Genomic DNA, 24,044 nt, shown 5'->3' with positions numbered 1-24,044 from the left:
AGCTGGTTTTAGATGTGACATTGGCATAACTTACGGTGGGGGTAGGTTTATCCATAGTGTCAGAAGGGGCTCCCGTTGCCAGGAGTACCCCTAACTTGACAAACGGTGTTAAAACAGAACACTCGGTAGTGATATTATATTCGTAATTACTCGTTAACCGCGCCGCGTCGACCGATACGTGTGAACCGTACGGGGACCGCAAGGCAACTGAGTTTTAGGTTTATTTTGTATGGTCGCAACTATTTTTGACCGATTCAAAAAAGTAGTAGATAATATTTTACATGGCCGCTATTACAACAAATAGGTAATAAATAATAAAATTGAAGTAAAAAAAAAATTAAAGGAAACAAGAAACATGTCTTCCACGTATTCTTTATACAGAAGTAATTAAAACAATAATGTAGGTTTAATTACCTCTTTTTTACAAATATACTATATAAAATTTATGTATTAAACTAACACACTGTAAAATTTATAATCTAATTATTTACAAATATAATGTAATCTGATATCAAAGAATTTTTCTATAATCAGTTTAATTTAGGCTTATTTTATGGCTGTGTTCGTTTCCCCTAGAAAACAAATCCTTTTCTGCATATACGCTTAAAATATTTATACATACATATAAAGTTTTTATAATACTTTTTTGCATTGATTTGCCACCACCATTGAACAATTCTAGAATTTTTATAAGGGTTCTATATTTCTTATCCTCTTTCTTTCGCGACAATATATATCCATTGTGCACAGCGAAAAGGAGCTACTAGGAAATCTACAAACAAAAATAACATTATAAAATAACAAAACTACTCTATGCATTCCCTGTTCAATAATAGGTGATGTTTGTTACAATAGTTGGTGCCTTGTTGCAAGCATTGGCCAAACAATGACAATATTCGTAAATTGAATTTTATTTACTATATAATTCTTTTTATTATTTTATGAAATTCGTTTTATAATATAAACTTACCAAAAAAAGATATTCCTTCCAAAACCTTGGTGTTACGGTAGTTTTTTACTCAGTTTTTGAACGCGCAGTGCAGCGTTTTGACGTCTTAATGTTGGCTATGATTGGACCATACTAATTTGAAATAAGACCACAAATAAATTTGTGGTCTTATTTTTCGGGCCGTTTTTGAAGCGTTAATCGCGAATCTAGTAGTATTATTGATCGAAGTTTCGAACGAAATGTGGGCGATTGCGTAGTGTTAGTATGTACTAAGAACGCATGCCTACCTGCTACCTTGCTTAGACGGCCAATTTTCAGGTATCAGGTACTCAAGGTACATAAAATCATGACCTACTTCACGTATCTTCTGAAAGCTGATTTTTACGTATATTTTAGGCAATATCCTTAAAAATAAGTCGCCAATACTCCCAGACACTTTCCGTCGGCCGAATTGCTTTGCAGATGCTCTAAAGGGCCAATCATCCCTTAGATTCAATTTAATACCCTGTGGCGCATGAGACTGAGTGAGACATGTATTAGGATATATTGACCTCTCTGTCTCTCTATATCTCACAGTTGACTCATATCAATTAATTATTAATATTAAAAGAAAATCAGTTAAAAATTAAACAATCAGGTAAATAATTACTCAAATTATATATGGGAATTGGCCCTATTTTTATATATGTAACGTAATGATTTTTTTCGATTTCGTATATTTTTTTTTATTTCTTTAGTAGGCAGACGAGTACACGGCCCACCTGATGGTGAGTGGTTACCGTCGCCCATGGACTTCAGCAATGCCAGGGGCAGAGCCAAGCCGCTGCCTAACTATACATAATTAAATATATTTTTTTTTACCCGGGAGGATAAAATTCAAGAATAATGGTAGTCAAATGAGCATTTTTTTACAAATTAATTTTTAATTATTTACCTGTTTATTTAATTTTTAACGATTTTCTTTTAATATTAAAAATAAGTCGCCAATACTCTCAGACACTTTCCGTCGGCCGAAGTGCTTTGCAGACGCTTTAAAGCTCCCAAAATAATGACCTTACTTCATGTAAATTCTGAAAGCTGATTTTTATATATGTCCACCAGACAACTATTTTAAAACCTGTTACAAAAAGACAGACCGATCCAAGGGGCCAATCATCCCCTAAATTCAATTTAATACCTCTGTGGATAAGAGCGCGAGAGCGCATTATCCACGCGCATGAGACTGAGTGAGACATGTATTAGGATATATTGACTTCTCTATCTCTCTCTTACAGTTGACTCATATCAATTAATTATTAATATTAAAAGAAAATTAGTTAAAAAATTAAATAATCAGAAAATACGTGACATCTGGGGGCCCTGGGATCTTACTCTATAAAGAGCGCCTACAAAACGAGATTATTAAGTTCAAATATCTGATGAGGTGCCAACAAGCACAAGTGCAAGTGTAAGAAGAGAAAAATATGTACAATATTAAAGAAAAGAATGGGAAGAAGAATTTCCAGGCTGGATACTAAATAGTCGGTTTCCTTTGTTGTCTAATTTCATTTTTAATATTTTATCACTTCCCCATTCATCCGCTAACGTTGAACGCATATTTTCACATATTAATCTTTTGAAAACAAAACAGCAAAATAGGCTGCCTACTGAATCAATCACTGGTCTATTTAATGCAAAACGATTTTAATACAGCCAATTGTTATGATTTTGAAATTAAGTCGAAGAAGACCGTGCCTATGGCCAAAAATATTGGTATAAAAAATAATTATACATAGAATGATTGTTATAAATTAGTCTGTAAGTTTTTTTTCAATAAATCAACGAATTTTATTGAATATTGTATTTTTTTATTAAATACCGATTTTGGGTACATATATACCGATTTAACTGGCAACTATACCGATTTCGCTTTATGAGGGACTTTTTGGCGGAAACGCGAGGAGTGAAGTGGTATGATTTGTTTTATTTTGTCTATTCAGTGTTTCTTCAGGTTTAAATGTGTAATAACGGTGGTTTATTAACTGTTTAATATCTGTGAAAGCGCACAAATTTGGAAGAACTGTGGCTTTGTTTCAGCCACTGGTCGTAACTTCTCGGGATCCTCCAAAAACTCCACTAAAAATCTCAGTGACTCTAAATGACCACCATTTTACTAAGATTATATTTCATCCCAAATCATTTCATTTTATCCCAGTTGATTAATGTCTCAAATTAATCATTTTCATTTCATTTCGCTCCTCATTTTTAGATAAGTATAAGAAAATAACTAAAAATAAGACATGACTTAAAAGTCTTCATTACCAGGTCATAAAATCCTTAAAAAAATCGTTCTATGACGTTCGAGAGTAATCGAGAGCTCGAGCGAGATCATTGGCTTACTGTTCTAATATAAATAATCTACGTTACTGGACTTCAAAATAGCTGATTAACGTGCTTATTTGTGATTTCAAAAGATTTGCACAGCATACAAACAAACTGTTCATTTATAAAAATGTCAGAAGCAAAAATACAAGAGGTATTAATCACCCATCACTACATTCAGTAAATCAATGTAATCATCAATGTAAATCAAGTAAAATAAATCAGTAATTCATTAAAGACAATGAATGGAAATTCAATGTAACCTTCATTGCAATTTTTTCAGATAAGAAGCGATATCGAAGAGATCAATGATCTGTTAAAGCAAGCTAAACGTAAGAAAGTACAGGATTTACTCTCCTTGGAGATCAGAAAACTTGAGACAGAACTAATAACATTAAAAGAAAAGGAAACTTTGACGCCCATGGAAGTATCACCAATACCCACAACAAGTACATCAGCTCCAGTGCAAAAGAAGTATCAAGTCAAATTGAATGTATATGGTCAGTAATTTAGAATCATATTAATATATCTAGAAGTCTCTGTAGATGAGACTTGTTATTTACAGCTCCTATGGCCAACCTTGTGCGAAAAGAGATAAGTTCCCTAAATCCTTAAATAAGTGAGTCTATAGTGTATGTTTATCAGAATGTTCTGCATAAATGGTCTAACCTATTAATTCTTATAGCTTAAAAATATATATGTATATATTATATGTAAAGCTAAGTAAGTATACGTCACAAACTGATAACTTTGTCTGTACCTGAAAAAGGTCTTAAATTTCTTACATAGAGAGACAACAAAGAGACTCAATACAAGCTCAATAGTTTTATCCTATGAGAAGTAATAAAAAACCAAAATCGCCACTAGCTTGAATTACTTTGTAGACCAGCCTTTCCCAAAGTGGGAGATAACGCCCCCTTGTGGGCACTGCAGGCTTAAAGGGGGGCGGTGAGAGACCCAGAAAAAAATGGGGGCATTGATTAGGGGCTTGGGAGGCGATTTGTAATTTCATCTAGGAAGACTTAAACACCAGATGAGTCATAGGTTATAGTGGTTTTTAAGTAGGTGAAAAAATAGGAGTGCTAAAAAATAATTTATTAACAAACTGGGCAGTAGACAAAATGGGTTTGGGAACCCCTGTTATATCAGTGTAGAATAACACCACCCCATCTATTTTTGTAAATGTTCTAAAAGGCAATTAAGAGCTGCGAATGAGCAAATGCTAGTAAGGTACATTATAAAACTTCATAAGTTTTTTTATAGCTTACATTAGTGAATGAGTTCATGCTTCATTGGTGTTATGTGGCTACCAGAGCCCATAAATATCAACAATATAAATGCCTCTACTTACCTTGAGACATACTAATTTTCAGTGTTTATTGTACAATAGCTACCCAAGCTTTCAAACCAAAACGCATTACTTCTTCAAAGCAGAAATAGATAGGGTCGTGGTACTTACCTTACTATACAAAGTACCAACATCTGGTCTATTTCTGTAGCAGACCAGTAATTCTTCCTGGTTTGAAGAATAAGATAGTTTACAATACAGTTGAGAATTTGACCTCATGTCTCAAGATATATGCAGCATTCAAATTGCTACCTCTGAACAGCAGCTACTTTTTCACCATCAGGTGGGACAAAAGCTCATTCACCTCATATAATTAATTTATTTTTTCTCAAGTTTACCTATTGAACTGTGGATATTACAATGAAATCGTAATGATCAAATTTTGTATTTGTAGGTTGGGACCAGTCGGATAAATTTGTTAAGGTATTTGTTGAACTAAAGAATGTTCATACACTACCAAAGGAACAGGTATATTGTAAATTGACAGATAAATCAATGGAGCTGCATGTGGACAATCTGGAAAATAAAGATTACTTGCTTGTTATTAACAAGTTATTGGAACCTATAAATGTGGCAGACAGTCATTGGAAACAAAAAACAGGTAATAAATATAATTAATTAATAAAAAATATACGTATACTCTGGTTTTTCATTCACATTGTTGACGATTACCTTTTCAAACATGCTTCATTTGTTATTTAAAATGGCTCAAATAACAAAAGAATATCTATGCTAATAAGGCATTTGACAATAATAACATTTCTTTTCGCAGATAAGGTAGTCATATTCCTTGCAAAATCTAATCCAAACACAACATGGTCTCATATGACTGAAATTGAAAAAAAATTTGAAGACCAACGTAATAACCGCTTGAAACCTGCCGAAACTGACAAGAAAGATCCACAAGATTCCATAATGAGTCTCATGAAGAATATGTGAGTACTATTTATTTAACTAGAAATTAATGGATACTTAATTAATATTACATTAATAGTATGTATGTATCTTTAACATCAATACTCTAAGAGGTTACTCAAAACTTTCTTGGTTCCTTTCCAATGAAGAATACTTTATGCTAACAGATGCCTGAGAATACCTCAAATCAGTATTTTAAGTATATGATTTTGTTGTTTGAGATTGAAAAACATTTAACAATGTTTATATGATGACCAATATGGTTTTTATGTATTTCTCATTTAATTTTCAGGCTTAATGGGGACCATTTGTGTTGTTAATGTCATTCTCATCTTAAACAAAAAAAAATTAGAACAACTATACTCTAACATCATTACTCTTATGTTCTAATACATGGGTAATTTATTTAATTTCCAGGTATGAAACTGGTGATGATGAAATGAAGAGAATGATCTCCAAGGCTTGGTATGAAGGACAGCAGCGTAAGAAAACTGATATAATGGATTTATAAACTAAACTCAGCATAAATTCTGAATTGTATTCTGTTAAGCAGTAAAGAAATCGTGTATTATTAAAAAGATTCAGTGTTTGTTTTATTTCTGCCCTCTTTGCAAACATTTTATCGCCCAACCTTCTCTAACTGCGACGCTTGATGGCTTCTATCTCTTTAACACTGCAGTACAGTGAAACAGTACCTCTTGATAAACATATCGACAACTAAAACAACTTTAAATTTTTCATTCAGTGTTCAAGAATATGTTTTGTTATCGAGCAACACTTCCGGCCTCACATAATAAATTATTTACGAACTTAGGAAATATATAGAACTTATTATTCTTATAATATAATTAGTAATTACATAATCAAGTAAATAGTTCATTCATATTTTCTTTATACTTATATTTTATTGGCGCCTTCCGCTTGACAGCTTCCGGCGCAATAAACCTTAATGTTATTTGTTACATAATTCGATATTATTAAATAATAATTGTACGTAAATAATCAGCAGAATAATTAAGATGAACAATGTTTAATATTACCTACTCAGTTTGTATTAAAATAGGTCAAGATGATTGTATAAATACCGGCGGTTAGCATATCTCGGTGGCATTCGTATTCTACCCACCATAACGTGTACTAAAGAGAATATATTATTTCGTGTGGATGTAAATTGTCTCAATTGTCACCGCCACCCTGAGGATCCGTTTATACTTCAGAAGCGGGATTATGCTAGGCCCATACATTGACGAATTTGAGACCGCTGAGAAACACAGGCGATACAAAATGCGACGTGTCACCCAAACCGATGCGGAGGTTATTCCAACGTTCCGGCCGGATGAAAAATCTAGCAACGTCAAGGGATGGCTGCACAAGATCGACCAGTTGGATCACGTATATGGATGGGACAACAAAGACTGCCAGTTCATCATGCAGATATGTCTTCGTGGGTCGGCTAGGGATTGTGCGATACACCACCGCAACTATACTACACATCCGCGAATGGCTACCACATGGAGAAGGTGCTGTTGCTCCAGTTGCAAGAGGGACCGACTTTCAACCAAAGAAATGTTACGCCTGCCGAAGAGAAGGTCATGAAACAAAGAACTGCAAAGAGCCGCGCTGCGAGGTGTGCCATCGCCCGGGACACACGTCGGTTAGCTGATGGTATGCGGCCAGCTCTTCACACCCAAAAGTGAGTAATATCTTATTTACAACATACAGCGTATGCATAGATTTGCAAAAAAAAAATAGTGTTAATTAATGGCTCTAGTCTCATTGCATACATAGACATGGGCAGCAAATTAAATATTCTGTGTGGCATATGCTGATAAGTTAAAAAAATTAAAGATTGTCTTCCGTGGTTACAATGAGAGGTTTTGGAGGCTCATACTCGTCGACCTCTTTAGGAACATCCCCGTGAATGTTCATATAGACAACATTATTGTGGCTTTGTGGAAATAACGAATTACGACATCGCTGATATAGATTTAATAATCGGAGAATCAATGATTAATATCAATATCACAAAATTCTGTTAAATTCGTGGGTAGTAGTGAAACTTTTAATAGTACTCTTAGTGAAATAAAATTACAGACAGACTTGTCCAATGTATTTAGGACACAGCTGTATAATATCACAGTAAAGTGCTGCTTTGGTACAAGTTTATCTCAATATTAACACTAATGAAACATTTCTTATGAATTCTGTATATTTTGAGCTGGGCTGCATGTCCTATGTACTTTTGGGTGGACTTGTAAGGTCGAAAGATTGCTTTTTAAAAAATAATTAATATCTGAGACAAAATCATTGAATGGAAACATGATTGATTAATAAGCACGCGTGGAAATTATTACTAATAAAAAGTATGAACGTTATGATACTTGACCAATCTACTGACTCAGAATTGCAAGTATCTGATAAAACAAAATCAAACTATTTCAGAATAGAGGCTGCATCAGTTAACAATAAAAGCTGTGTGATGTACAACAAATAAAAGCTGTGTGATGTACAACAAATAAAAGCTGTGTGATGTACAACAAATAAAAGCTGTGTGATGTACAACAAATAAAAGCTGTGTGATGTACAACAAATAAAAGCTGTGTGATGTACAACAAATAAATAAAAGCTGTGTGATGTACAACAAATAAATAAAAGCTGTGTGATGTACAACAAATAAATAAAAGCTGTGTGATGTACAACAAATAAATAAAAGCTGTGTGATGTACAACAAATAATAAAAGGTGTGTGATCTATGATAAATAAAAGGTGTGTCGTATGAATTAGATAATACAAGATATAATTACTGCTTAAACATGTCAATTTCAGGTGCCATACACCAGCGACAAACCAGGCGCCAATAGCAGCGCTGATCGCCGTGGGACACGGCATACACAGGATGGCCGAATGTTATCGAGCAACACTTCCGGCCTCACATAATAAATTATTTACGAACTTAGGAAATATATAGAACTTATTATTCTTATAATATAATTAGTAATTACATAATCAAGTAAATAGTTCATTCATATTTTCTTTATACTTATATTTTATTGGCGCCTTCCGCTTGACAGCTTCCGGCGCAATAAACCTTAATGTTATTTGTTACATAATTCGATATTATTAAATAATAATTGTACGTAAATAATCAGCAGAATAATTAAGATGAACAATGTTTAATATTACCTACTCAGTTTGTATTAAAATAGGTCAAGATGATTGTATAAATACCGGCGGTTAGCATATCTCGGTGGCATTCGTATTCTACCCACCATAACGTGTACTAAAGAGAATATATTATTTCGTGTGGATGTAAATTGTCTCAATTGTCGCCGCCACCCTGAGGATCCGTTTATAGTTTAAAGGTATGTGAAAAGGCTTAAAGATCTATCCAATAGATCTCTGAATATATTTTTTCCCTACCTATTCAGTGGTAGCCTAAGGGGTTATTCTAACTATGCTGTGACTGGTAGGTGAGCTCAGGGGGCTTGACCTGAATGTATGCTAATAGTTGACCTAACAAGAGTAATGCTTCCCAGAATCTGCTACAGGATCGGAATCGAGACCTGAATTTTCCGACATTTTACTTGATAAAGGATGTCTGGAAGAGATTATTTTGGTGATAAGACCACCGTTGACTTATTTTCAATGTTAATTACATAAGTGTCGACGGGCAATAAAGTATACTCTCTCTATTCACGAATTCCTTCAAACTTCCATGAATCTATTTGGAAGGGTGTAATGTGAAACTTAATACTTAACTATCACAATCACTAATTATTTCTGTCGCAAACCCATCATGCCATTTAGCTTGAAGAGTAAGTAATAAAGCTGTTATAAAATACAATTAAGATTTCGAACTCTCTGTCTCAACTAATGCCTGCGCTCCGTAGATCTTCTCGAATTTCGAATGGTATAATACCCGGAAAACTTCTTGAGCAAATTACCTTGACTGCGCAGAACCGAATTTTAGATAACTTTGGTGGTGAGGGCGGGGCGCGACGGCAGAGGATATTGTATCGAGCGCGCTATTGGTAGATCAGTGGAACCTTGCGCCCCACACCGCGCCCTCGTTCCGCTTGCTCCCAAAAGTACACTTGCGTACAGTGAAAAGTCTATCGTTATTAATCGTCGAAATTATTTGTTATAATTGCTTGTTGACTTTGTTGCCATTGCTATTCGTTGAGTGTTTGTTGATTATTTCTAAAAAATAGACTATGCCGCAACAAACTGGTGTAGTATTAAAAAGACAAACTAGTAAAATGGTAGGTATACGACGTATATTGCTTCATTATAAAACAGGGAAAGAATGATATGGAAACAGTAAAACGGGCTTCGGAAGCAACAAAAACATCAGTGAGTACTGTTAGGTGCATTATTAACGAAGCTAAGGGCTCTGGCTTGCTCGCCGTGTTTCGGACTCCGGCTAAGAAAAGATCAGGGAAGAAGAAAATTACCGGAATGGATAGTTTTGATCAATTTGTAATAAAGAGATGTATTCATAATAGCCACATAACAAGCAGCGAAACTCCGTACCGTAGAAAGGCTTCGAAATTTTTAAAGAAGATATAAATTTTACTGGCTCGGAACGAAGTTTACGACGAATTATGAAAGAGCTAGGCTTCAGATGGAAAAAACAGGAAATAATCGGAAACTGGTAATTGAAGAAAATAAGATACGATTACTACGAATATAGACAAGAAAGAAGACCGATAGTTTACACCGATGCGCCCTATGTCGACTTATCACGACGATACCGACTCGGGTGATGAAAACAGTGATGATGATGATGGTCAAGATTATGATAACGAAGAAACAATGACAAGTACCAGCTCCACTTCTGCTGAACCAAGACCTGGCACCAGCTCTAGTTTTGACCTAATAGAAAGTATATCTATTTTACCCCAAGATTAATTTATTACAATTATACAACCTATATTTTTTGTTGACGTTCTAATCAATATATAAATAAATACATCTGTTGTTTTTAATACCTTAATAGCATTATGACACCGAGTAAATAATGTTTTTACACGTGAACTTGTACCATTGCGCGAACTTTCACCCATCACGTCAACTAATGCTTAAGAAGTTTTCCGGGTATAAAACCTTAGGTTTCTTTTGTTTTTAAATTAAAAACGGAATAATTTAACTCGTTACATATATTTACTAGTATATATAATTATAAATATTTAACAGGAAAAGTCTATCTTGAATAAAGCAAATAGTTAAATAGAGACTATACAATAATTGAAATATCTAATGAAGAATACGTGACATTAAGCATAATATTTCAAATACTTTCATTTTATAACAAGTTACTAATAAGTTACTCCAATTTAATCAGTTTCGGCATAGAAGTAGAGGACCACCAACGCGTCTTCCTGTAATATGAAGAAAACAGAAATTTATTTATGTGTATTCAAAATTTAAAATAAATAAATAATTTAAAAACTTAATACACTTACATAATTTTTTTATTTTCCTGTCCATTATCGTTGAACATCTGCATGAGAATTCCGCACAAGTAAATTCCTTGCAAGGTGTATAATATAGTTTGCCAATTTATATAGGCGTTCGTTTCTATCGGAATTTCTTTTTGGATTGTTGACCTTTCCCGGGAATGAGTTTCGGAATCTCCACCGCTGAAGAAATAATTCCGACCGTTTCTGACCGCCATTCGATTACGTGATACGTCCCCGACACGAATACCTTCAGTAAGCTTATTTCTAATCTCACGTCTCGAACTGCGATTATCAAAGAGAGTTTCAGAATCGCTCCTACGATCGGCAAAGTCTAAATGCCTAAATTCAATTCGACGGACCTTCATTTGTTGTCTTTCTTCACGGCTCAGTATTCGTGAAGGAATAAATTTCGAAATTGTTTCGTCGCTGTTAATTTCACGCCGCACCGAGAAAATTCGTGATCGTCGGCTTCCATCAGAATCTCTACGGACTAGTTTTTCTCGTATAAGTTCATTTCCTTTTCGCGTAGATTCAGTCCTACGTGTTACAGTGGTTTTGAAATCTCTGGTAAAAGCTCTTTCGCTATGTCTGTCTTGACGTGCCGTCCGTTTGTCTTCTAAAATTCTACGTGCTGATTGTGGTTCATTAGCAGGACGAGTTCTTTGAATGTCGGTCATTCTTCTTTCTAGTAAAGTCGAACGCCTGTTATCATCTCTATTAACTGTGGTAAATCTGAAAAACTCGAAGCGTTCCGAGATCATACCATCTAGAAGTCTGTTTTGTGATTCAGAAAGTTTTCTGCTTTCAGTATTTTTACGTTCAGTTGATTTTCGAACGCTTCGAAAATCTGATTGATCACGGGCTAAGTTGTCTCTATCTCTTTTATGGACGTCACGTCTTTCTTTGGCCAATGCCTGAGTTCGAATTTCCATTGAGTACCTTCGAGTGGAAATTGTTCTCTCATTAGGGATATAACGCCGGGACGTACGTGATGCAGCCACATTATCTGTTTCATATTGTTGTAAAGATTTAGAAACGGTTTCCCTGCGAACTTCAAGATTTTTGTTATTACGTTCAATGCTTCTGTAAAATCTTACATCTCGTTCTGTGACTTCCCTTAATACGCGTCGATCATTAATTCCATTCGACCTTTGTCGATGTCTTTCAACCCTTAGCTCAGCCCTCACAAGAGAATCGACAGAAAACTGGCGAGTATTTTGTTTGCTTCTATTGTTTCTGAAGTCTTCAACAAGCTGTCGATTCAGTTGGTTTCTATTCTGTACGATATAACGACGGATGTCACGTATGTGAGTTGTCGCTCGATCCTTTAATGAACGATTTTCGGATATTTCTCGAATGTTAGCGTGGGTACCATCTAAAGACCGCTTGCTTTGTTGAAGTAAAGCTGGTGGTTGCCGACCACAACACTCTTGTCGTCCATTAACAAGACTTCGTTCTGTGAACGACAAAATAGGCTGAAGTATCGCGACAAACGCCAGTAATAAACGCCAGTTATGCATAGTAACTGTATGCTCTGTGTTTTGGGGTTTTCCTTTGCGATGTGGTACTGGTGAAGGCTTCTTCTGAAGTGATGTATCATGCTGAGAACTCTCATTTTTATACTCTTTCGAAGCTTCAGCGATCGAACCTTATTAAACGCTAGAACGCATTCAATTTCCAACAGCCCACACGACGATACTATTCGAGCTTTCTATAAATATCTAGATCCTTGAATTTTATAATTTAGTTTAATACATAGGTAATCTTAAACATAAATCTTAAGCATTGATTTGGTTAATACGTAATTTGAGTACCAATTACGATAAAATCACGATGCACAAAATTTACTTCTATAATACTAGAAGCTCTCAACAGAATCAAGTGATGGGTAGTTAAATTCTGTTCAAAGAATGCTTTAATAAACGCGGATTTATCCTTGATCCATTCTTTGATCTTGATCCCAGATCCATCATATTTACGCAATTATCCCAAACGCCAATTAGACTGCGTATATTTCATTTATTTTCATTTATTTCATTTACTTCAGACTTTGCATCCATATTACATTCATTAACATTTCATTTATACCAGAATTAAATAAAAATAATAACTACAATCTTGGAATAAAACAAAAGCAATAATAATAATAAAAAACAAAAAATCAAACAATAATAATAAAACAAAAACTCAAAATTAACATCAAAACTACCTTAACCTAAAGGCTGGTTTGGATCCAGAGTGCTCAACATGCACACGTGTCCAGTGTTGCATTATTGGGCAGTCCAGATCCATCCGCGAGGCGAACAGCCGTACTTGTTGCGACTGACCCGCACGCGGCGAATCAGGGAAGCAACTCGTTTACGAATGATTGCTGCGAAGCTTTATTCGCGCATCCGCAAACATCCCCAACGCACCGCAATGACGCGGCAGCCACATCAGCGCCCTGAAAGCGTTATTATACTGGACACGCAGTGTGTTGTAGGATTTCTTGGTATACTTAATCCTTAAGCTGCACGTGTAAAAAGACTGGCAGTATGCTCTGAAAAGAGTAGCTTTCACCTCTACAGTACACCGCGCGAACCTGCGGGCCAGCATATTACCCCTTATTGACAACGCCCTGCGCTCCCTGTCCATGTCTACATCGTCTGCATGCGTCTCAGTGACCCAGTGACCCAGATACTTGAATTGCGATACTTGCTTAAAGACACTGCCGTTGAGTGTGACTGATGGGATAGTTTCGTAGGTTTTTCTGCCTGATTTAAATACCATCAGTTCGCTTTTAATGGCATTATATGTGAGCCCATGTTCCTCCGCATAACGCTCGCATATCCTAATTAGCTTTCTGAGAGCCCTGATCGATGGGCTCAGCAACACCATATCGTCTGCATAAGTGATATTATTAACAAATACACCATCAGTGGAAGAGCCGAAATTGGAATTGCTGAGCCCACGAATCAGGCGGTCAATGTATAAGTTAAAAAGGCTTGGCGATGACAAGCCACTCTGTCTTACCCCACAATCCAGCCTATACATATCCGACTGCGACCCCGACCACTTCACAAAGTTGCTCTGATTACCATACCAGTATTTCAAGAGAGAAATAAACTCATGAGGCAAGTCTGTATCATCGACAACTTATGCCACAACCTGTCATACGCCACCAGATCAAACGCTATAAGTCTAAAAAACAGGCGTAGACAGGAGTGCCTCTGTCTGTGTAGTACTGGACGGTGTGCTTGAGATTCAGTATAGCCGTTTGAGTTGAGAGTCCAGGTCGAAAGCCGAACTGGGCATCATGCAGCTTTACGTGTCTTCGTAACTGAATATCAATTACACCATCCAGTACCTTAGCGATGACTGTTGTTGTTGTTATACTAATTCGATAAGCCAAGCCAATCATGGACCGCTTAAAATCTGTGTGGTGATCCTTTCATTCCATGGTAAGTATTCTAAAGAATATATCAAAATGCTTACGTTGTCTCGTTTCTGTCATCACACCAGAGCTTATGACGATTTTCTGGAACGATTGCAGTCACACACAACTTCTGGAAACCCTTAACACACACTATCAAGCTTTGTAAGTTCTCTACAAATGTGAACATTACAATCTGTTTGCGAATATTGTTTTGATTGTAACGTGCATTTGCTTAAAAAGTATTTTTCCGAAATCTACACGATGAACAAATTTTGTTTTTTGGATACCTACTTAAAAATCTTGAACTTATAAGTTACGTGATAACAGTTTGGTTTTCGAAAGTATCAAAATGGTTCACGCTACTACTTAAGTAAGTCGAAGCGTTAACATTATCGGTGGTCACAGCTGCACAAGGAGATTTGTCTCATCGTTTAAATTATTATCTGATGAAATCCAGTGGAGCACAAAATGGAAACCGTAAATTTATTTCCTTTTATCTACGCTAAACTAGGATAATATGGTATCTATTTATATACTTATTTTGAGACATTTTTAATAATTATCTATACAGACGGGCAAAAAACAAAGCTCTTTATTTTATGCGGCTCATAGACATCACACTATGAAAGACATCACCCACCTTGGTACATGAGGTCGAACTCTCAATAGTGTGGTATAGTGGTTACCCTTCTTTAAAAAAAAAACTTACGTTACGGACGTTTTTTCCCGGTTAGGGTACCCATCCGCATCGTCCCATAAGGAACTTCGTTCCAAAATCGCCTGACTGTATCACGGCATAATTGGGCAGGGTAGTGGTATTTACCCATGCGAACTCACAATACAGTAAATACCGATTGGCAATAGATTGGCATAATACTCGGTGTTAGGATACCGCTTCCGAAAACGAAGAAAGACGATAGTACTAATGACACCTTTGATGATGGGACGGAAAAACAATCGATCCTGACTAAAAAAAATCATATTTTTAAAACGTTTTATTAGCATTATGCTCCATAATGTTAGCACAGCTAAATGAAACGATAGTTTCATGAAAAATACATTACCTTACTAAAAAAAACCAGCAATAAAACACAAAATTAAAGCACCTGTTGCTCGGATCAACGAACCCGTGAGCCATAGTTTCTACTTAATTCAAGCCGAATCAACAGATTGCGTCGTCATACAAGTTTATTTTACGTAGGTTTTTTCCCAATGATGGTAACCACTTACGAACGGCCTACAAAGCTATTATAATTGTAATTTAATGTATGTTGTAATTGTATGTAGGTATGTCAGCCTCTGATTTCCATCTGGAAATCCTAGTTTCGAGCCAGATGACCAGATGATGAGAAAGACTTATTCTACCCTCAAACTGGAACTTAATATGATTCGCGACATAAAGTTATCCTTGATATTTTAATAGAATTTCCGTGACTATAATTCGATTAGCTTCATTGTTTGGTGCTCTCCTCAATCCTTTACTATTTGATAGCATTACTACACGTAACCTATTGGAAGATGCCAACTAATTAACATCAGACATGCAGTGAGCTCGGTTGACTTCGACAGTAACAAAAAAATAAGAATTCTCCCGAAAGCTAAGATATGACTGACCAGGCGCGACTCAAAGACCCCATTGTTTGAAAAAATTGTAAGAGGACTGGCTCCTGAAGCTGGAACAATACTAAAGTAAATGAAAACTTACGCATGAAGGGGAATACCGATTTCAGGCCAAAAGTGGACAATAGACTAGAGAAAAAATTCTTAGTACATTAATTTTGGCATAAATAAATATGCATTTACTTTCAAATGAGCGCCACTACGATATACAATAAGTAGTTTACAAAAAAAATTAGCTTAGAAAAACTAAAAAAATACGCTTTAATAGAAAATTCCACTAAAAAATATAAAATAAATCTTAATAAATTTGAGTTAAAAATAGTGTAAGAAAAAATGATTTTTATTGTAAAAAAACCGTGGGGTGCATGGTATCAGTAGCTATAAATATTTATGAACAGATATGAGTATTTTGATAATATCCTGAAAAGCATCCCACGCTACGGGATTTTCTATAAACGCGTATTTTTTTAGTTTTCTTAAACTAGTATTTATTTTTCATTTTTTTGTCGAATTTTCTAAATGTATGTTTTTGTTTTTTTAAACTATTATTTATTTCATATAGATTTTTTTAAATATTGAATTGTCATCGGTCCTTAATAAGTATATCAAATTTCGAGTTAATCCGACGTTTTGAAGGGGGTCAAAATCATGTTCAAAGATTCCGTTACATACTAACATACGATACGTCTGAAGCTAATAAAAGCGTATTAAAAAGGACCTTTTGAAAAAATAAGGTTTTTGATTTTGATGCAGGCAAAATATTGCCAGCCAAATATAGGTGGTGGTAGGACCTCTTGTGAGTCCGCACGGGTAGGTACCACCACCACCCCGCCTATTTCTGCCGTGAAGCAGTAATGCGTTTTGGCTTGAAGGGTGGGGCAGCCGTTGTAACTATACTGAGACCTTAGAACTTATATCTCAAGGTGGATGGTGGGTGGTGCAATTATTTTATTTAGTTACGTTGTAAGTGTCTATGGGCTCCAGTAACCACTTAACACCACATGGGCTGTGATCTCGTCCACCCATCTAAGACCATAATTTTTAGATGATTTACTAATTGTGTATGAAGATGAAGAAAATATAGATATTTAAAGTAGCATGTTTTTTTTATTTTTTATACTCAAATAACTACAATTGGATAAAAATACATTTTTTTTTTTTGTCAGTAGGAAATCGCCGGACTCCCACCCTCCACTGGGGATGGAGGGTGGGGCATGTCGGAGTCGAACCGACTAAAACCTCCTGTCGCTCAACAACCAACGTCCAACCCTCGCATGAGACAGAACTCATGAAAAGGCAAGGGGAGGAGAGTGAAGCGTTTAGTGCGGAGCACATCTCTCCCATCACCCTCCCCCTCGGGACGCCGGGCCAGCGATCGTCGGCGCCACGACCACCAGCCCTCTCGGTCGGCAGGCTGTCCGAAGCCCGCCTAGATGGCGCCGGTTTGAATAGGTTATCCTACGAAATACCCCGCTTGGTCAGAACCAGCGTGGGTCGAGGATAGCCGGCCTTCCATCACCCGGATGCTCTTGCGTGTGCAGAGCAGCTTGCACGTCGTCTTCTTAGGCCCCCTTCGCCGGGCCCCAGACCGACATATGAGGGGGACCCGAAACACTTAAGAGGGCCAGGGCTAGGGCGAGATCCGCCTCCCTGGCCCCCGCTCGACGGCGGCGGGCTTGTGCGTCTCTCACGCGCCCCGCCGCCTCCTTCTGCGAGATGGTGCACTCGCAGAAGTCGAGCATCGCCTTCCACGACTCGTCGTTGCCGAGCATCGATGCCACAACACTCGGCAACGACAAGTCGTTTCCTATTTTTGCGACAAGGACACGGCGCCACCCCTCCCATGCGGGGCAGGCAACGAGCGTGTGCTCCGCCGTGTCCAAGTCGCAACCACAATGGTAATAAAAATACATTAGGAACACCTCTATCATAATCAATAAATTGAACATTAAGAAATGTTCTTAAAGTTTCTCACAATTCGACACTTATTCATATAGAAAAATAACCTGAAAACGAACTTTATTTTTTAATTTTCTTTAATAGTTGCGCCAATTTCAATACATTTTTTAGATATCCAATACATGTCAGAATTTGAAACACTCAATTTTTATGGTAATATTTGATGTTTATCTTGGGCCCAGCACATTATGGAGAGTGGCCATTCCCCTTGTGTCGGTTTTGTAAATACATATTTCGTAGACCCGTAATGTAACGCAATAGGTGGTAATGAACTTCCCAGTGCATTTTCTCATTATAATAGTATTAAGTGCAAAGGCAGTGCATTACTTTAGTTACTATAATCGGAAGCGACAGCCCAGATCCGCTCGCGGTGCTTTTGGACACTTCAAACACCGGGCCTCGTCTTCGTCGAACTCATAATCGACGAACTAACCCATATACACGACCCACAGAGTTTCTCGCCAACCTTCTGGGGGTCAACATGATTCGGTGTTAGATTCTGCCAAGCACTGGCCTTGCTGCTCTCAGCTGCAAGCGTATTATATCGCAGACCTTCACTTAGATTTATAAAAAAGTCGGGCTGCTTTTTCAATCAGTAGATGCAGTATTAATATGTTATGCTAATATCAGGATAAGTTTACATAGTGAGTTTTGTCTGCTATCCATAGTAAAACAACAACTTTGGCAACCAAAAGGTTTATTTTTGTTATAATTTCTTAGTCCTAATTGTATCCATAGGATTGGATGATGGTAGTGAATGGTGTTGTCGCCTTCGACACCTTCTCACCAGCATCCTTGGTGATCCTCTGCAGAAAACAAACAATCAATTACAATCAAATTTATTACAAAACATTTTTAATGTTGTAGTTAATAAATCAGTTAAATTTTATTTTCATAAACCTCAAATAATGTAGGTAAGTTAAAATGATCATCACATTTAATAATTCTTACAGATATATTTTTTAATCAATTTATATAACTTCACATTTTTATGCTATAAGTGGAGTTTTCTTCACTTAAATTGATTTAATGTGTCTAGTTATAGACATAATTAAAAACAATACTCCAGTTTGATCTTGTATTTATTATCTTTATTTTATTATTGTCTGGGAAATGTCCATAAGTAAACTGTAGTATTTGGAACAGCAGACATAATAAAATGAAAATAGCAAACACAATATTAGACAATAAAAGCAGTTTTAAATATTATTGGCTGTATTAATCACTTACCTTAAGTTTCTTTTCATAGGCAACTCTCTTAACAGCCTTGCCCTTCCTCTTGTCTTCAAGCTTACGAACAACATCACGGTATTTCCATCCAATTTCATGGGACAGTCTGCCTACATGACAGTACTGAAATAAAACGTTCATGTAAGATAAGTACATGTTTGATAATTGAATATATTAATGCTGAAACTTAATTTTCTCAGTTAATAAATTTTTGCAACACATATTATATTCAGTCGCAAATTACCCTTGTGCAAACATCATAGAAGTTTATCTATTGATTCATTATTATGCTATATCTTATCAAAAGACAGTCTATGTATTGGCACGAATTATATCTGAAAGTTCTTCGTTGAAGAGTGTATGGCTGACCTTTGATGTTTTAGTATCTCTCATAAAAAGCATGTAGGAAATCTTTAGTAGTGCCTTGGGAATGAAGCTAGAAAGAATTGAACTTGTATAATATAAGTAACCAAGCACAGTGAAAAAGTCAGCCTTGCACTTGTTGGCCTAAATCCTATTTAAGACTAGTAAGTAAGGTACTTGATCAAGTACTCTCAATCAAATGACTACGAAAAAAGCTCTTAGCTGAAATTTAAAAAAAAAAGTAAAAATTCAAGTTTGCCAAATATTAAAATAAATTTAATAATTATGTTGTTGCTTCTTATTAGCACCACAATGATTGCAGTTTTAAGTACATCATTGTGGGAATTGAAATAATTATTACTTACATTACGGCCAGGTTTCAGACAGAAGACACGTAGAGCAGCAGGCACTACAACACGTCGACGGTTATCAAAGGGAGGAGGGCACCCGTCATATGTACGTAGCCTCCTAAGAGCATTCTTGCCACGCTCTGTTTTGTGTGGGATCATGCCTAGAACGAGACACTATGCTACATAAACTATTCTAGACAACAAAAATATTATTTAAAAAAAATTTATTCATATTGTTTTCTTAGATCATTTTTATCATATAATGTAGGTAATGTAATAAATAATCATTAGTTCAGTTCTATTTAGTTACTAGAACCAAATTTAGTGTTTACGAGAAGATCAAGATGAAAAAAGGTTAACATAAGTACTATTTTTGATGTATAGATATGTTAACTGACTGTTGCACCAAAGGTCATGTGTTCAATTCCCACATCAGTCGGTTTGTTATCTAGGTGTATATTATCAATATATGTATATTTTTAAATATATATAAGTAAATTTGTCAGTTTCTGGTACTCATAACATAGGGAATCCTAATTGGGGCCTGATGACCATGGATGACATGTTCCCAGTTTCTATTATTATATTATTCACGTGTGATTTTTATGGGCTCCAATAACCACTTAATACTTGAAAGAGAATGGAATTTAAGTAGGGACTGAGTGACCGTGCGTGATTTGTTCCCTATTATTGTTAATATTTAACATGAAAATATACCTCTTACAGTCTTCCATAGAATCTTAGATGGAGCTCTAAAATGGAAAGGTCCACGAGCAGGATTCACGTTGCACCTCTTACGCAGGAATGACATAAGCTTGAGTTTGTTCCTGAAATTGTACTTATATTATTTACATTCAACCCAAAGTAAGTGTAATTGTTACTATTAAGATTCAGGAATTTTTTTATCAATTAGCAACACACGTTTAAATCATTCAGTCGCAAATTACCCTTTCAATCATCATTTTCTAGTTGTATGCAAAACAGTATTAATTTGAAAGATTAAGGGATATAGTCTCTATTACAACACAACATCCGATGTTCTCTAACATTTTATGTATTGCTTACCTAAAGAAGTTGCCAGAGATGTTGATTTGTTCGCAGCGAACCACAACAACTTTGTTCCCTTCGAGAAGGACCTTGGCGATGACTGCCGCCAGACGGCCCAGCAGATGACCACGGCCATCGATCACTATGGCCTGAAATATGGCCCAAGTTTAAGAGTTGTCCACAAAATGTAACATATAACCTCAATTTTTTAAATCTTCTGTGGAGCTTCTTTATATCTGTTTGAACCTTTATTGCAAATTGAATCACTATTTAAAACAGAACCAATAAAATTTTATTCGAGTCGGTGAAAATAACACGCACGTGTCTTGGTGGATGCGGTCGACTCTATTAAAACGTTTTTCAACGATGAACCATAACTAAAACATTTCATTCGACACATAAACGTTAACTAAATAATATTTCGGACTAATTGATGAGAATTTTTGTGTGGAAATCGCATTTTTTCTTCTCACCTTATTGCTAAAGCCCGTCATTTTCACAACGAAACGGAAAAGAATATCTTTTTAAAACAATATGGCTACCGGATCTTTTGTGTTGCCAGAGAGAGAAACGACGACAAAGGCATTGCAAGTGAGGTGAATGAAGTTAGCCCCTCAAAAAAATTTTTTTTTCCTGTTTTCTACTTATTTTCTATTAATTCGTTTGTTCATCATTTGTTCTTGATTGTTCACTGTTAATAATTGTTTGTTCTGCATTTACTTATTATAAAAAAATTATTAAAAATATATCTACAAGTTAGCCCCTCGATTGCAATTTTTAATATTTTTTCATCCATAATGACTCGTAAATATTCATTGTCGATTGTTCTTATATAAAATACATTTGTTCTCTTTCGAAATTACTCATTTTTTGTTTAATAAACTATTTGTATTAGTTGAATAAATGTATGCAAAATATGTGTACTGCGCATGCGTCAACTATAATGCCTAAATTGCCTAAACTTTCTACACGGTTATAATCGTGAAAAAAAAAACAATTATAAATCCTGAAGGATCAATTAATTGGTATACAGTTTAATTAAAAAAATTAAAATAAAATAAATAAAATAATGTGCATTCGCGTAAAGTTAGACCAAATACATTTTTTCCATCTTACCAATCGTTATGAAGGTATAAAAAAGATAGGTTAAGAGTTCACTTAAGTAATATAAACATATAAGTAAATATGTTCATTATTTATCTTTCAAGAGATAATGTAGGTATACATTATAATAACTTTTTTACACAGTCGAAATTATATTCCTAACATTAGTAAAATAACATTTTAATATTTTTTTTATAGGTTATATGTTGAAAGTGTGCAGAATCTACCACCGGATCGGAAACGCGACCCACTGAGAAGATCCGGCGAGAAACTCAGTGGGCTGTGTCTGAGAGTTAATTTACTCGTCGAGCCCTTCGTCGCAAGCGACGGGTTCGACGAGAACGGTGACCGGTGCTTGAAGTACCTAAAAGCACCGTTAGTGGATCGGGAGGATCCGAGATGACGTGTTTTGGGCGACGTCGACTGCTTTCCATTCTGTCCGCAGGATCGGGAATGTAGTTACCAATGAAGTAGGAAACCTATGGAAATGAAACGTCAACCAAAATTTCGTGCCACTGTGACGTCATCTGGCCACAAAACATGGCGGCTTTAGTGCTGTACAAAAGATTTCAATGTTATCAGGTTTTATCGATAAACGTTCTTGGCTCATTTTATTTTAAGTATTGTTGAGTATTATTTATTTGTAGAATTTATACTTTAATGGGAAGTAAGTAGGTATATTGTTATGTGCAAATATGATATGATTTAGATGGGTGAAATCTAAGACAAGTTCGTCCTTCGAATTTGCCAAGTAAACGATATGATGATTTTTAAAAATTGCTACACTGATTTTATAAAGTTGTCGTTTGTCGCAAAACATAAAGATATGGCGTAGTTCAAAGCCATCAGCCCATTTCTAGCATGCTAAATGTTATCGTATTTTAAGTACGTGTTTTTCTTAGACTATTACAATCTATTTTAATTGTTTTGCTGACTCTAAAGTCCGTAACATATTACCGCAGCGCACCCCAAGGAAGGTGCGCCGCACCATTTGAATCACTTTCGCTTGAGAGTGATTCAAATTTTAAACTTATCAAGGGACCGCGTGAAAAAAAAAAACACCTACAGAACATTTATTCGTTAATAAAATTACAAACGTCATTCCTTGTGACTTCCTCTCTAAATTAACTCAATTATTAAATATTTAACGAGTTCACAATAGTGTTTTACTCACTGCGGAATAAAACTATTTTATTTAAATAGTTCCGAAGAGATTTTGTCGGTAGCCTTTTTCCCGAAATATCTAAACAGAATGTCTAAATATGTTTTGATGACATATTTTAAAGAGGTATTTATGATTAGTGTCATGATCAATGATTCCGACCGAAAAATGGTGTCCGATTTTTCGGATGAGGGCTCCATAATGAATTTAAATATATATAGATAATAGTTTTGGGGCATCGACTTTCTTGAGATCCTATAAAATATGTTTTAATTATTATTTTTGTATGTTTTAAGCATGATAAAATTAGAAATTTTATATAAGCAATCATATTAAATCGATATCAAAGTCAATAAATAATGTACAACCCAAAACAGACGGCCGAACTGACGTGACAATGACATTTGGCGCGCTAAACATGGCGGATTTTCGGCCTCATTAGACGGAGACGGAGACATTTACGTATATTCATGTTTCATTTTATGTACGCACTGAAATACTGTTATATTGTTTTCTTGCGAGTTAAAGTGCTGAGTAAGAACGAGATAGATATATGTTTATGTGTGTGCCTTCAAAATGGGTGCTATTTATATAAGCAATAGTACGTATAGAACAATATGTCGTGTCCCTACTATATAGGTCTATGGTAGTTACCGGGAGCCACGATGAGAGGGTTCTCGTGTCGTGCCGCTTTATCGAAGTGATATATTTGAGTCATAACCTATCTTTTTTATACCTTCATAACGATAGGTAGGAGGA

General features: G+C 35.7%; 3 protein-coding genes across 3 annotated transcripts; 1 reads left to right on the top strand and 2 right to left on the bottom strand.

Moving 5' to 3' along the window:
- Positions 1–3,263: 3,263 nt before the first annotated feature.
- On the top strand, positions 3,264–6,157 carry LOC101741265 (calcyclin-binding protein). The gene is made up of 5 exons (XM_004931742.4): positions 3,264–3,464; positions 3,594–3,810; positions 5,053–5,259; positions 5,431–5,593; positions 5,991–6,157. The coding sequence occupies exons 1-5, from the start codon at positions 3,441–3,443 to the stop codon at positions 6,082–6,084; spliced, it is 705 nt and encodes a 234-aa protein (XP_004931799.1). The 5' UTR covers positions 3,264–3,440; the 3' UTR covers positions 6,085–6,157.
- Positions 6,158–10,714: 4,557 nt separating this feature from the next.
- Positions 10,715–12,702, bottom strand: LOC101741404 (trichohyalin). The gene is made up of 2 exons (XM_004931743.5): positions 11,039–12,702; positions 10,715–10,954 (listed from the first exon to the last, which is right to left on the bottom strand). Exons 1-2 carry the CDS (start codon positions 12,553–12,555, stop codon positions 10,900–10,902), a joined length of 1,572 nt encoding a protein of 523 aa, XP_004931800.3. The 5' UTR covers positions 12,556–12,702; the 3' UTR covers positions 10,715–10,899.
- A 6,007-nt stretch (positions 12,703–18,709) lies between these two features.
- On the bottom strand, positions 18,710–21,528 carry RpL13A (ribosomal protein L13A). Its single transcript, NM_001043691.1, is given in 6 exon segments — positions 18,710–18,835; positions 19,260–19,382; positions 19,988–20,133; positions 20,690–20,799; positions 21,038–21,168; positions 21,493–21,528. Coding segments are annotated over 6 exon segments (615 nt in total). The 5' UTR covers positions 21,514–21,528; the 3' UTR covers positions 18,710–18,751.
- Positions 21,529–24,044: the final 2,516 nt, after the last annotated feature.

This window comes from Bombyx mori, chromosome 3 (genome assembly GCF_030269925.1).
Source record: "Bombyx mori chromosome 3, ASM3026992v2".
NCBI lineage: Eukaryota > Metazoa > Arthropoda > Insecta > Lepidoptera > Bombycidae > Bombyx > Bombyx mori.
Note: the sequence above shows the minus strand (reverse complement) of the source record. Positions and strands in the feature narration are given on the sequence as shown.

Coding starts and splice junctions, on each gene's coding strand:
- LOC101741265 (XM_004931742.4), top strand. CDS start 3,441: ATGTCAGAAGCAAAAATACAAGAG. Junction 3,811..5,052: donor AGTCAAATTGAATGTATATG/GTCAGTAATTTA, acceptor TTGTATTTGTAG/GTTGGGACCAGTCGGATAAA. Junction 5,260..5,430: donor TCATTGGAAACAAAAAACAG/GTAATAAATATA, acceptor TTCTTTTCGCAG/ATAAGGTAGTCATATTCCTT.
- LOC101741404 (XM_004931743.5), bottom strand. CDS start 12,555: ATGCATAACTGGCGTTTATTACTGGCGTTTGTCGCGATACTTCAGCCT. Junction 10,955..11,038: donor CAGGAAAATAAAAAAATTAT/GTAAGTGTATTA, acceptor TTCATATTACAG/GAAGACGCGTTGGTGGTCCT.